General features: G+C 45.0%; 1 protein-coding gene across 1 annotated transcript in view; it reads right to left on the bottom strand.

Moving 5' to 3' along the window:
- UBALD2 (UBA like domain containing 2) overlaps window positions 1-10,054 on the bottom strand; it is a 31,165-nt gene extending 21,111 nt beyond the window's left edge. The window contains exons 1-2 of the mRNA XM_053375993.1: window positions 9,311-10,054; window positions 7,609-7,671 (exon numbers count right to left, since the gene is read on the bottom strand). Of these exons, the coding sequence (XP_053231968.1) occupies window positions 7,609-7,671; window positions 9,311-9,430 (183 nt within the window). The 5' untranslated portion in view covers window positions 9,431-10,054. The remainder of the gene's footprint in view (window positions 1-7,608; window positions 7,672-9,310) is intronic.
- Window positions 10,055-13,281: the final 3,227 nt, after the last annotated feature.

Raw genomic sequence — 13,281 nt, 5'->3', positions numbered from 1 at the left:
AAGAGTACTAAGATAAAGGAGCACACAATTCCTTATTTTTGAGAAGATAAAATCCAGTACGCGGGTCCCTGCCCATTCTGCTAATCTTTCTAAAATAGGGGTGGGTAACCTTTTTTTTTCTCCTTTCCTTGTGGGCTTGGATTCCAGTGGTGGGCAGAGCAGTGGATATCACTTTTAGCAATACAAAAGGCAGAGAGGTTTTTTTTACATATTCACACCTCTGTCCTTCTTCCAAGCAAGCAAGAGGCATTATGATCACAGATCAAAGACACATTCCAGACAGGCGAAAGTATTCCCAGGAACGGATCTATGGCCTCAGGGACCGGGTGTGGCTAAGGGAGAGTTCCTGGTCAGATAGAGAGGCCCTTGAAGGCTGCATGAGGCCTGAGGTTCTCTGCTCTCTAAGGCAGAGGTCAGCAAACTTAACGCACCTTGGGCCGGTGTCTCCAGCGCCGATCGCGTGGCGGGCCGGAGAGCGCATGCCCATACGCGTGCATACACGCTATTTCCGGTGCACTTCCGGGTCGGAGGAGCACCGGAAATCGCTTGTGCACATGTGCACGGGCCTCCTCCGACCCGGATGCGCACCGGAAATAACACTTGTGAATGCGCAAATAACGCGTGCGCATGCGCACAAGCTATTTCCAGTGCTCCTCCGACCTGGAAGTGGGCAGCTGTGCAGTGCAGCACTGGTAAGAGTGGGCGGTGGCAGCAGGCCGGATAAACGAGTCCCTCAGGCCTTATCCAGCCCGCAGACCTTAGTTTGGGGACCCCTGCTCTAAGGAGAGAGGAAGTGAAACAGCAGACTAGCATGGTGGCAGTACAGCAGTTGGGAAGACATGGATAGGGACAATCTTTGTTTCGGTGGCAGGGTAGTGCTGGCGTCAAGCAAACCAAGGGATTGGCTTGTAGACACAATGAGGAGGGAGGTGATGTCAGCAACCTAAGACTCTTTAAGCAGAACTAGATGCCCCTTAACTGAACTGCCACAAGAACAAAATAAAAATACACAAAGTTTCTCTCCACTCCACCTCCCACCCCTGAATTTTTTTTTTTCTCTGGGGAGCCAGGGATTTTCCACTGGGCTTAAGCAGAAACATTGCTTTATATGCCCCACATGTTAGTGTTTCAACCAGAGAGAGGGGCTGGAAGCAAAGCAAAACACCACCCTCTAAAATCCAACATTTAAGATCCTGAAATGCCTCTGGGAAACGTAGATTACAAAAGGGGTTTCTGGGAGGGAATAGTCACACAGAACATCATGACTTGAGCACTAGTTTCCTGATTAATGTGTCACCGGTTATAGAGAGATTGGGGGAGGGGGGGAATTGAAGATAGCCTTCCAAAGGAGACAGGATATCCTTTGTTTGCAATCTCTATTAAACTGCCCCTAGCGAATGCAGGAACTGTAAACTCCTTAATGCTTGGCAGTTGGGAGAAACATTCCAGGCCATGTAAAAATGGGCCCAGCTCGTGTCTCTTTAACGCAGCTATGATACAGCGACGCCTTGGCTTAAATCTACATCTCAGAAACAGTTTTTATGAATAAATGGAGCCCCGGCAAATCTGCAGTCTGCATGCTAATGAGAGAAATAAGGAATTTCAGAATGCCAGGCAAGGAGAGCAGGAAGGAGGTTTTCCTCAGACTGCTGAATCTGTTTACTTCTATTGTTTTGGTTTGGTGCTGCTTTTCAAAGTGGCGTCTACCTGTCAGCGAGCGCTGGTGACTTGCTTTAAACACACACACACAACATACAAATATAAGGATCAAAGAAAGGAGGGCAGAAATGGATTTGCTGGCAATATGTGCAGAAGGGCACACAGCACCAAGAACTGGATATAAAACAGATTAAACAGGCTAAGCTCCCTGTAGCAGTCAGGCACTGAACTAGGCTCCCCCGCTGTGTGCTAAGCATTTCAAACACCTTGAATCAAATCTGAAATCCTACTTGCTTCTTTCAGACCGCTAGCTGAGCTGCAGAAGGGACTGCACAAGATGAAAGGGCTCCGTCAAGATTCCAGCTTGGCTCCGGGTATGGACATGATTAGCCGAGACTCCTGGTGATCCCTGGAATGTTGTCTAGCTCCATGATGCAAAAAGGGCATCATCACCTTTCCCTTACTTACCCTTAGCAATGTCTCACACACCCAAATGACAAACCCTCAATGCTGCCTGGCTCCATTCGATGCGCTGCAAACCCCAGCTGCCAATCACAGGTAGCTGCCTTCTCCCCAAGTCAGACCCTGGAGTCCCGTCTAATTCAGTATTGTCTATGTGCTAGCTGGCAATGGTTCTCCAGGATTTCAGACTGCCGCCTCTCTCAGATGTATTTGGAGATGGCAGGACTTGAAACACGGGAACTCTTGCACGCAACACACATACCAGGGTTTGTCGTTTCCTATATGTATCATACCTACTCACCCGCCATGGTTCGAAACCTCACAATAAGATGACATCATGCAGATTAAGGTAATCAGGAGCCAGATTTCTGGCGGCAGACACATAATGCCTTCCAGCAAAGCTGGACTTTTTCAAGCCATATATTGGGGCAGATGCATGGGGGAAGTGTGGGCTGTGCCCATGTGAAACATCCTAGCTATACAGTGGTACCTCAGGTTAAGAACTTAATTCATTCTGGAGGTCCGGTATTAACCTGAAGCACCACTTTAGCTAATGGGGCCTCCTGCTGCTGCCGCGCCACTGGAGCACGATTTCTGTTCTCATCCAGAAGCAAAGTTCTTAACCCGAGGTACTATTTCTGGGTTAGCGGAGTCTATAACCTGAAGCGTATGTAACCTGAAGTATATGTAACCCGAGGTACCACTGTATAATAAAAAGGCTGCTACTACTGGACCCAATAAAGGATCAAGATGGCATCTCCAGTGACTCTAATTCAGGTGTGAGAGATCTTTGACCCTCCAAATGTTGCAGAACTACATCTCCCATCATGCCTGGCGATGCTTACCTAGGCTGATGACAGCTGTAGTTCAACAACATCTGGACAAATAAATAAAAAAAATTGTCCAGTAGCACCTTACCAACTAAGTTTGTTTTAGGTATAAGCTGTCATGTGCATGCACACTTCTTCAGATACAAACAAAAGCTTGTACCCAAAACAAATTTAGTTGGTCTCTAATGTGCTACTGGTCGATTTTAAAAAAAAAAATCGACTGCGTCAGACCAACAGGGCTACCTACCTGAATCTACATTTGGACAGTGTTAGCACAAATATATAAGCTAGGTGCCAAATGGCACCTTAAATCTGGGTTACAGTAGCCACAACAGAATGTCTATTTGCCAGGAGGTTGGACTGTGATCTCAACTACATTGCTTGACTGTAGCTTGCTCTTACAACAATTCACTTGTCCCAACATGCAAGAAGGAGAACCACACTCAGTGGAAGTGGAAATAACTGTGGACTAAGGCAGAGGTTTCTAAACTGTGGGCGCCAACTTGGCGCCCAGAAATCTCCACGTAGTCACAATTGGACCCACACCAGTAGGAAAACATGCCTGGCTAATTTCTAACACTGCATCTGGAGGGCCAAAAGTCCCCCATACTTGCTTAACCGAAGGGTCATGAGGCCTGTTTTATTTCCCCTTTTCCTGGAGAACTCGGCAAACTTTTTGTACACATTTTAACACTGAACATAGGACCCCATTCCGCAGCCCCAAGTGCAGAATATCTAGGGTTAGCTGATTTATGATTTAGAGGTTTAATGTTACCAGGAGACAGGAAAGTCAACAAGGTCTCAGAGAACTTAGTAGGCCTCACCACTTGGGATGGGCTTGAATTCCTTGTAAGTCACATGTGAAGCGACTCAAGGACACTGCATGCAAGTTTTCAAGCAAACCTCTAAACACAAGAGATCTACTTTCACATTCAGGATTAAAAGAGCAAGCTTAAATTAGCTCACTGGCCACAGGGAACGTGTTCCAACAAACCTGGCAGTGGAATATGAATCAGGATTCCAGTTCTTGCCACCTCATACAGGCCATTCCTCTTATACCACAGTTTATTTCCCAACATCTTGAATTTACTTGTCTATACTGTATTGCACAGCAAACCCCTGACAAAAAGAGGGAGGACTCTGCTGAAGGGGAAGAAAGAACCTAACACATGAACTTTGATAAGGCATTCATAAAATACTAGTGATAAGGCAAAACCAGAGCAATGATAAACAAAACCAGAGAGACGAGGACATTGTGAAGCCATATGGAGAGGGAGGGAGAGAAAAGATCCTTTAAACAGACTAAAGATACTTTAGAGCAGGGAGCTGTTAAATTGCATTTCAAAGAGAAAATGCTGATTCAATATTTTAATAAAATCTTGAATTATTCCAGGAATCAAAACAAGGGAGATATTTAACCCCAAAGTTATAACGTTGGCATGACAAACGGAAATTATCTTCTAAAAGCACCATAATTATCCATCTTTGAGAACTCAGCTTTCCTTTGCTAAACTAATACAGACATTTCCTGATTATCATTAATACTTCTGTTAAACTGTGAAAGGGCTTTACACCCCCAAAGCTTTGTTTATTCCCGAAAACATTATTTGCATGCAAACCTCAGCTTCACTACCTGAAGAATCATGGAGCAGATGAGGTGACAGACTCTTCTCTGCCTGATAATACTAAAGTCAGAGGAGACTATATGTGGGGGTAGATGAACAAATAATCCAATCTGCTGCAAGACAGCTTCCTATGCTTCTGAAGTGCATTGTAAACCAGGTCATGCCCATTACACAAAAAAGACAAATGGAAAGGAACATTTGCTAAAGTTAACCTATCTCCAAGAAAACTGGGTCACACTGCTCATTGCAGAATATATACAGAAGTAGACCAACAGAGTTTTCTTATTTCTTATTTTATTTATTTTTTGTCATCTGGAGAATAGCAAACTGTGTCCTCAAATTTCAGTCACTTACCATTTACAATTTTGTTTTGTACACAAAATACACCTAGGACAAAAAAAATAGCCCCAAAATCTACAGTCATACCTTGGGTTACGAACACTGCGGGTTGCTCGTTTTTGGGTTGCGGACTGTGCTGAACCCAGAAGTACCGGAATGGGTTACTTCCGGGTTTCGTCGCTTGCGCATAAGTGCAAAATGACGTCACGCGCATGCACAGAAGTGCCAAATCGTTTCACTCGTGTGCGCAGATGCAGCACTTCAGGCTGCGAATGGTGTGGGTTGTGAACATACCTCCTGTACAGATCACGTTCGCAACCCAAGGTATGACTGTACAGTGGTACCTTGGGTTAAGAACTTGATTTGTTCTGGAGGTCCGTTCTTAACCTGAAACTGTTCTTAACTTGAAGCACCACTTTAGCTAATGGGGCCTCCCGCTGCTGCCGCGCCGAATATTTCTGTTCTCATCCTGAAGCAAAGTTCTTAACCCGAGGTACTATTTCTGGGTTAGCGGAGTCTGTAACCTGTAGCGTCTGAAACCTGAAGCGTATGTAACCCGAGGTACCACTGTACTGATTTTTGACACTGGGATATGTTTCCCCCACCCCGGCCAATGTTAATCTATTGTGGTAAAATAAAAAATACTATCCATTTTTTAAAAAAGAAAAATCAACCCCACTCCCAAAAAAAGCAGTTAGGTGCCCTTCCTCTGATAACACACACATCATGGCTTTTATTCTAGGACATTTTACCATCCCAAGACTCATCAGCTTGGAGTAAAAAAACTACCCCATAAAACTTTCAATGTCCAATTATTAGTTTTCTTAACTCAACAAGCTGGTGGGGGCCATTGTGCATGCATGTGATATTCCTTTCCAATATCAATAAAAGGAGTAAATGTGTGCAGTTGCATACATATGCAGTCATGTTCAAAACTTTCGTATTTTGGTATGTGCAATTGTGACAAAACATACATTTTCATGGGTTTCACAAGTGAAAGTGTGCACATTTCCCCAACTCTTACACTCACATTGGAAAGGTACATAAAACAACCTTAATTCTATGCCCAGAATGAATCATGGTTTAAAAGTCTTCTCTTCCCAAGATTAGCCAGGGGTGACAGGCTCAGAATCTGTTCTACATGAAAACTTAATGTTTAAGTACAGGGCTTATTTGGCAGTGGCCCCAAAGTTGCTGAACATCCTCTCCAGCTATGTCCAACCCTGTAGAACTTGAAAATGCACAAGAGTCTTTAACTGAGATTGTAAATATCCCAATTTACTTTTTTTTAAAGGAATGTTGTCATTATTTTCCATAAATCACTTTGTTAGGTTCTCCTGAAAAGCAGTACAAAAATGCCTTAAAAGGAGTAAGACATGCACACAAATATCCATTTCAGGAAATTTTATGATACAGACCCTTCTAATGTTCCCTGCTGGATGTTTCCTATTAATTTGTCTCTTTTTGTTGTTTTTACATTCTCCTAACTTTATCATATGATTCACTTTAATCTATTTTAAGGCCAGCCTGAGGAACATAACTAAGAATATAATGACCATATCTTAAGGTAGAACACTACATAACTAAATTTGTGGCTATTTGAATAAACAGGATTGCTCTTACATAGCTAAACATTCCTATTGCAGCTAAAGCTTTACAGATATGGGCATGCAATAGCAAAAACAAAACGCTTTGAAAATGTTCCCTAAATTCAAATGGAAAACTAGTAGGTTCTCAGGATAATAAAATCTACACTGCCCAAGTAGCAAGCAAACAGCATTAAAATTCCATGAGATATTTCTTCCTCAGTCTTTCCCCCCCCACTTCTAAGGCTAGACATCGGTTTTAACAATGGCCAAGTACGGGGGGGGGGGGCTGCAGCTTAAGTCTCTATCTTTTATTATCCTAGCACACAGCACTGGTTTAGTTTTCTTTTTTAAAAAAACACTTCCTTTGCTTGCCAAAGAAACTTGCCCTCAGTCAAGGTCATGTAAAGTTTTGCTCAAGTTTAGACGAAACGTGCAGAGGCAGGGGGAATGAAAACCCAAACTTTGTCTGAATTTGCTCCTTCTCTCCAACCCTGAAGGTTTTCCAGTTATTCAGGAGCATAAACATAAGTAAGATAGATTTATGTGAGCACAAAGGTTGGGGGCGGAGGGAGGAGAAGAGAGAAACAGAAGTCCATGTTTCCTGGCAGACATTTTGGCTCTTGTTTACATTTGCAGTCTGTGTGTTTCTCTTGTTGCAGAGCAATATGGCTGTCTGAAGAGCTGACAGCTTTGAATGCACAACCACTGCTGGCTGCAGGCTCGTGTTCCCCTCCCAGTATCAAAGGTTGTGTAAAATTATGCAGACGTTGCACATACAAGGCAAAAGAGTTCCTCCTCCTCATATTTACATGGTTTGACAAGTCAACTGCTGTTAAGGAGGGGGGTGGTCTTTGATTTGTCGTTTAGAAGGTGCTTTCTAAGCTTATGGGGAAAGGACTAAGGCAGTTTTATTAGTCCACAGAAGCAAGGCAGTTTTATTAGTCCACAGAAGCAAGGAATATGCAAAGTGTTTCTCTTTAAAAAAAAAAAATGGCACGCACTCACACACAAACACATACTCCAATTGCAAAATTTCACTTCAGCCCACAAGAAACAAAGATACTGTGAAGAACAGCGTGAACCTGAGAAGTTTGAACTACTTACCATTTGATGGTGGTGGTGGGTGTTAGGAATGTTGGTTTCTTGAAAAAAAGCACTCAAAGCAGTCTATGTTTAAAAAAAAACAACACAAGCCTACAATTAGAACAAGGGGCTACAGCCTGAACAAAATAAGTGAAGTTGGAGGGCAGGGATTAGTAGCAAGATTTTTTGCAGCAATAAAAAGAAAAGGAGAAGACCTCCTGACATGCTTCTTTCCCCCCTCCTCAAATACTTCAAGTGTCAGCAAATAATCTAAGTTGACAAACACAGGCCCGGTTTGGGCCCTTGCATTCTTCAGCATTGGCTTGGGACACCATTGAAATGTTAATTTGTCTTCCCTCTCCCTTTTGGGAGGGGAGAACAGGAACCACAACAACAAAAGAGACAGAAGAAAACCCAAAACAAACATAGCTTCCCCTGCCTTCAGTTTCCACAAGACAAGAGGTGTTCACCCCCCCAAAAGGCAGGAACATAGAAGAAGAGACTGAGGAATGTAAGGGGACATACACACACACCCCAATTGCAATTGGGGATGGTTTCCTCTTTTTTTAAAAAATGTTGACAATCAAGTAAGAAATACAAGTGTTTGTTTAGATTTAGAACAACAAGAGGGGCAGGAAGAAGTATTGGCGTAAGGGGGCAGAGGGGACGAAATTTATAATATAATTTATAATATAGTATAGTATAAACACTATATCTAGTGAAAGTGAACAAAGAGCCTTTTTGCATCTGTGGTCAAGATGCTGGCTCAAACCAATCTTTTCCTGCTCTCCAGCCTTATTAACCAAAACAAAGAGCACGCCTTTAAAGCAGTTCGGCTAGGCTGGGCAGAATCTGACCACGTTCCTCTTTAAAACAACGATGTTGCTATGTTTCACCATGCAAACCGCTTGTGTGTGTGTGTTAGGGTGCGAGAGATTACTAAACACAGGCCAAGCTTCGAAACTGATCCCACACCCCCTTCCCCGGTCGAAGGGGAAAAAATGCCGTCGTCTCCTTGACACTTCTTTTCCGCAAGGGCCTGGTGGCCTAGTCAAGAAATAAATTACTATTAGGGGGATGGGGGCTAGATAAGCAGAAACAAACCGGTCGTCTTTCTCTCTTCCCCCCTCCTCCTAACTACCGCATGGCCTACTGGAGGTTTCAATTCTTAGAGCGATTCTGAGTTTCCCTTCAACTCGAAGCTTCCTGGGTTTTGGAAATAGTTATTCCAACGATTGTTCCGACCATGCAGCAGCCGTTCTCTCCCGGCCTAACAATTACAGTAATATAAATGTGCTCCAACCCCCCCTTTTTTTCTCCCCCACTACCAGCTGCAACAAGAGATTAGTCAACACGCAAAAAGGCCCAGCGCATTCCCAGCCCCGGAAGGCACTTACTACTCCGGGAGGAGGCAGTCGTTCTTTAAATGCCTTTGATGGGTTGTTTATTTATCTGTTGCCAGCAGAAATCCGCCGCCCCCCCCCACTCCAGCGTTACACAAAAGGGTGCAAGGATCTTTTTGTACGTCTGTGTGGTGCGGGGGAGGGGGGGCTATTGCCGAAAGCAAATCCACCACCACAGGCAACTGTTTCCGCCACCCACCGCCCTACTAAGAATTGGAGGTGGGGGGGTTCGCATTAATTCCCACCACCTTTCGCTCGTCGGCATTGCGGGTGGGGGGGAGGGGTGCCGCGTGGGTAAAAAAGAAGGGGTCTCAACGCACCTCGAACTGCCAGTGTGCCGCCTGCAGCAGCTGCTTTGCTTGATCCGCCGCACAGCCCGCAGCCAGCACGAACTGGTTGATCATGACCTGATGCCGAAGCTCCTCCATATTCACCGACATGGCGAGAGAAACGAAACCACAACAAGGGAGGGAGGGAGGAGGAGGAGAGCCAAACACGGCGCCGGCGGTATGCGTGAGTGTTCCGGGTTAGGGGAAAATCCACAAAGGATCCCTTCTTCTCCTCTTCCTCCCCAAAACTCCCAAGCCGCTTCTGTGTATCCGAAGCTTCAGAGCCGATGAATCGCCCCCTCGGCCTCCCCCTCCTGCTTCAATCGGCACGAACAAGGGTATGTTGATATCCCCCTCCCGCCCCTCTCGTAGCTCCTCGGCAGCTAAAACACCACAAACAACAGCATCCAGGGGAGGAGCATGTGGAGAAAATCGGGGTGGGCAGCGGGGGAAGCCGGCGGTGTCTCAACGTTCTATTCCACGCTTCCCGAGGCCGCTGATTGGCCGCTGCAGTGTTCTCTGCGTGTATGAACGTTCGGTGCGAATCTTCCAGGCGCTGGATGTTTCTCTTTCTATGTCCCGCCCCCTTCAACCCCATTGCTTGCATTTGATTGGAGGAAAGGAGCCACTGGGCTCCTTGCTTATTGGTTGGGTGCTATGTTTTGGCTGAGAGAGATGCTGCTATTGGTTAGGGTTTTTATCGTAAGGGGGAGGGTAAAACTATGCTCTTGTTTGAACTCAACTGGAAATTCTACTCCTTTTGTTGATTGGCTGCTCTGCTCCCCCTCCCGTTCTTTTTTCCACTGTTGTAAAAAAGAAGAAGAAAAAGAAGAAGGAAGAAGAAGAAAAAAAGTGTAGTTTGTAAAAGCCAAGTTCATTGACGAGCTTCACTGTAACCAGCATGCTCAGCTGGAAAAACAAGAAAGCACAGCAGTGATTCATTTCCTTTGAAAAGGCTGGTCATCCTGAAAACTAAAGTTATCACACAATAGAAAAATATATAGAAAAGATGCATAACCACTGTGGGAAACACAGTTTAGAACTTCCGGAGCAAAAATTGGAAATGTTACTTCTTGTAATTTTATGCTAGCCCTGCTTTTACTAATTCATGCCAGAGCAAAATGCTGGTGACAACTTCCCCTTGGGAAAAACACATGGTTTTGAAGAAATCTGTAATGCAGTTTTTCCCCCTGTCTGCCTTCTTTTTATGAATCAACTTCTCTAGGGCCTTGAATGAAGGGGTGAAAATTCTCTTGGGGCTTCCGGACCCCCCTGGGCTAAAGGGAAACACAGGTCAATCCCTGGTTACCTTTAGCCAGGGGTCAGCAAACGTTTACAGCCGGGGGCCAGTCCACTGTCCCTCAGACCTTGTGGGGGGCCGGGCTATATTTTGGAAAAAAAGTATGAACGAATTCCTATGCCCCACAAATAACCCAGAGATGCATTTTAAATAAAAGGACACATTCTACTCATGTAAAAACACACTGATTCCTGGACCGTCCGTGGGCCGGATTTAGAAGGCAATTGGGCCACATCCAGCCCCCAGGCCTTAGTTTGCCTAACAATGCCTTTAGCTCTTCTGCCGAGTGCTGACTGCTGAGCAGAGCCATTCCTACGCGATGCAGTAGAGACAGCAGATTTGGAGTTGCCATTAGAAGACAACACGCTGGCAACTATTGTATGATTGCCATATTTTTTGTTACCACCAAGGGAGCGGTCCTTTAGGCATATTGCCTCCATTTGTCCTGGGCCATCTGTGCTGCTGAAACTGTTGTGGGCATGTTGTCAAACGTAAACCTGCTTGGGTTTATTCGCAGACACCTCCCCCTCTCTATGAAGTCCTGCAAAAGGCTATTCTCACACTGGTATTCCAAAATGCAATCCCCAGGGAGTACTGACATGCAGGCTATCACCTCAGTACAGTGGTACCTCGGGTTAAGAACTTAATTCGTTCTGGAGGTCCATTCTTAACCTGAAACTGTTCTTAACCTGAGGTACCACTTTAGCTAATGGCGCCTCCCACTGCCGTCGCGCTGCCGCTGCACAATTTCTGTTCTCATCCTGAAGCAAAGTTCTTAACCCGAGGTACTATTTCTGGGTTAGCGGGGTCTGTAACCTGAAGCATCTGTAACCTGAAGCTTCTGTAACCCGAGGTACTACTGTACATGGTAGGTGCATCTGGAAATCTGTGTGGCTTGACTGAAACTGCAGCTTGCTGTGGGCTAAGAGCTCTTGGAGAATCACAATTCTGACATTGGTGGGTTCATGGTGGGTTTCTGAACCATCTGAGGATGTTATATGTGCATCTTACAGAGCAACCCCACTGAGTTCACTCCTAGGTAAGCTGTGTATAGGACTGCAGCCTTCAATACATTGTGAACCTCTCTTTCCCCAACATTGTCAATATGGGATAGAAACATAAGACTTGCTCTGTCTCCATCAAACTGATCAGCTATAGCCAGCCAGGTGCTATTGAGTTTGCATTTTCATCGCTGCAGCACACTGGAATATTGACAGGGAACTTTCCACGCAACCACAAGATCTCTTTGCTGGTTCAGGCCCCATCACTGTAATGCAAAATGCTTTTGTGTGTATGTCGCCTCCCCCCTCCCGCCCCCCAACAGTGGATCACTTTGCACTGGCTTAGACTGAAAATCATCTACTGCTTTTGTTCCCATGATCACTCAGTTATAGGAGCTCTTCACAATTTGTCTTTGTTTCCACCATCCTGAATAGCTCAGTATCATTCACCACACTCTGGGCTAATGTTATTCCTGCCTCCAAATCACGAATGACTTAATTAAAGGGAATGGGGAAGAGAAATCAGATGTACATTATAGCCAATAAATACGGACAGATTTGTGCCAGAGTTGATTTAAGGCTCATGTGTCAAAATGCCCCTCTTTACTGAAGCATTTTAGCTGCAAGGATCCAGTTGCCACAAATGGTGTTAATCTCTGAAATCAAGGCATTCTGGGGTGGCTGGTCCTTTGAAAGTGCTCATGTACAATACTCTGCAGCCTGATCTTAGGCATACTTATTCAGAAGGAAGTCCCACCAAGTCTCATTTAACAGCCTGATCCAATAGCCCCATAACTGGGGATGATGGGTGTTGCAGCCCAGCTGAATTTGTAGGGCACCACTTTGGCTAACTCTGCAGTAGCACATCATAGTTGCAATACTATATCCAACCAGCAGCAGAGACAACAATACAGCAATAGCCGTAGAAACAAAAGCTATTAGAGCAACGTTGACAGACACTTCTGCAGAGTTCCTGGAAACTCTTATCCCGCCCACTAATCGCAGTGTCACTCGTTGACAACACTCTCTCGTGTTGGTCATATATGGGAAGCGCCAATTAACACAGAGTGTCTGGAGGAATGCGACAGCTTGTCATGCTACCTACGGTAATGACTCCTCTTTTCATTGGCTTGCTGTGGACTGACAGCTGGGTGGCAAGCATGCAGGATTCCCAGGAGAAGGGTTTGAGTCCCACTGGAGCACCAGTGATTACAAAAATAAAACGCTAGCAACAACCACAACCAATTTGTGTTGCTATCATCAGTAGGAAGGGAACGAGCATTTTGCAAGGGAGAAGAATGGAATATGTAAGAGCATGCTTGCAGGAAATAGAACTATGAATTGGATGTTAGCTCAGTGGGAAAGAGTAATGCAATGGGAAACGGAGGTTCAAAGTTCTACCTTGAGGAAATACAAACATGGCTGCCACTCCCAGAAGGCAAAGTTCCCTTTTGGCAGCTTTTGACAGCAACAATAATTGCAAGTGTTGAAGGGATGAGGCAACAGAACTAGAGGCAGATTAGAAAGAAATAAGATCCACGATAGGTTATTACTGTAGTTATTTCCTGTGATTCTAGCCCATTAACATTTCCCTTCATCATGTATCAGACTCGGATCCTGGCTCTGAAGGGACTGTACCTCTTTCTTAACTTCACTACACA

This window comes from Podarcis raffonei, chromosome 2, assembly GCF_027172205.1.
Source record: "Podarcis raffonei isolate rPodRaf1 chromosome 2, rPodRaf1.pri, whole genome shotgun sequence".
Lineage (NCBI taxonomy): Eukaryota > Metazoa > Chordata > Lepidosauria > Squamata > Lacertidae > Podarcis > Podarcis raffonei.
The sequence above is the reverse complement of the archived record's forward strand: the minus strand, read 5'-3'. Positions and strand labels throughout refer to the sequence as shown.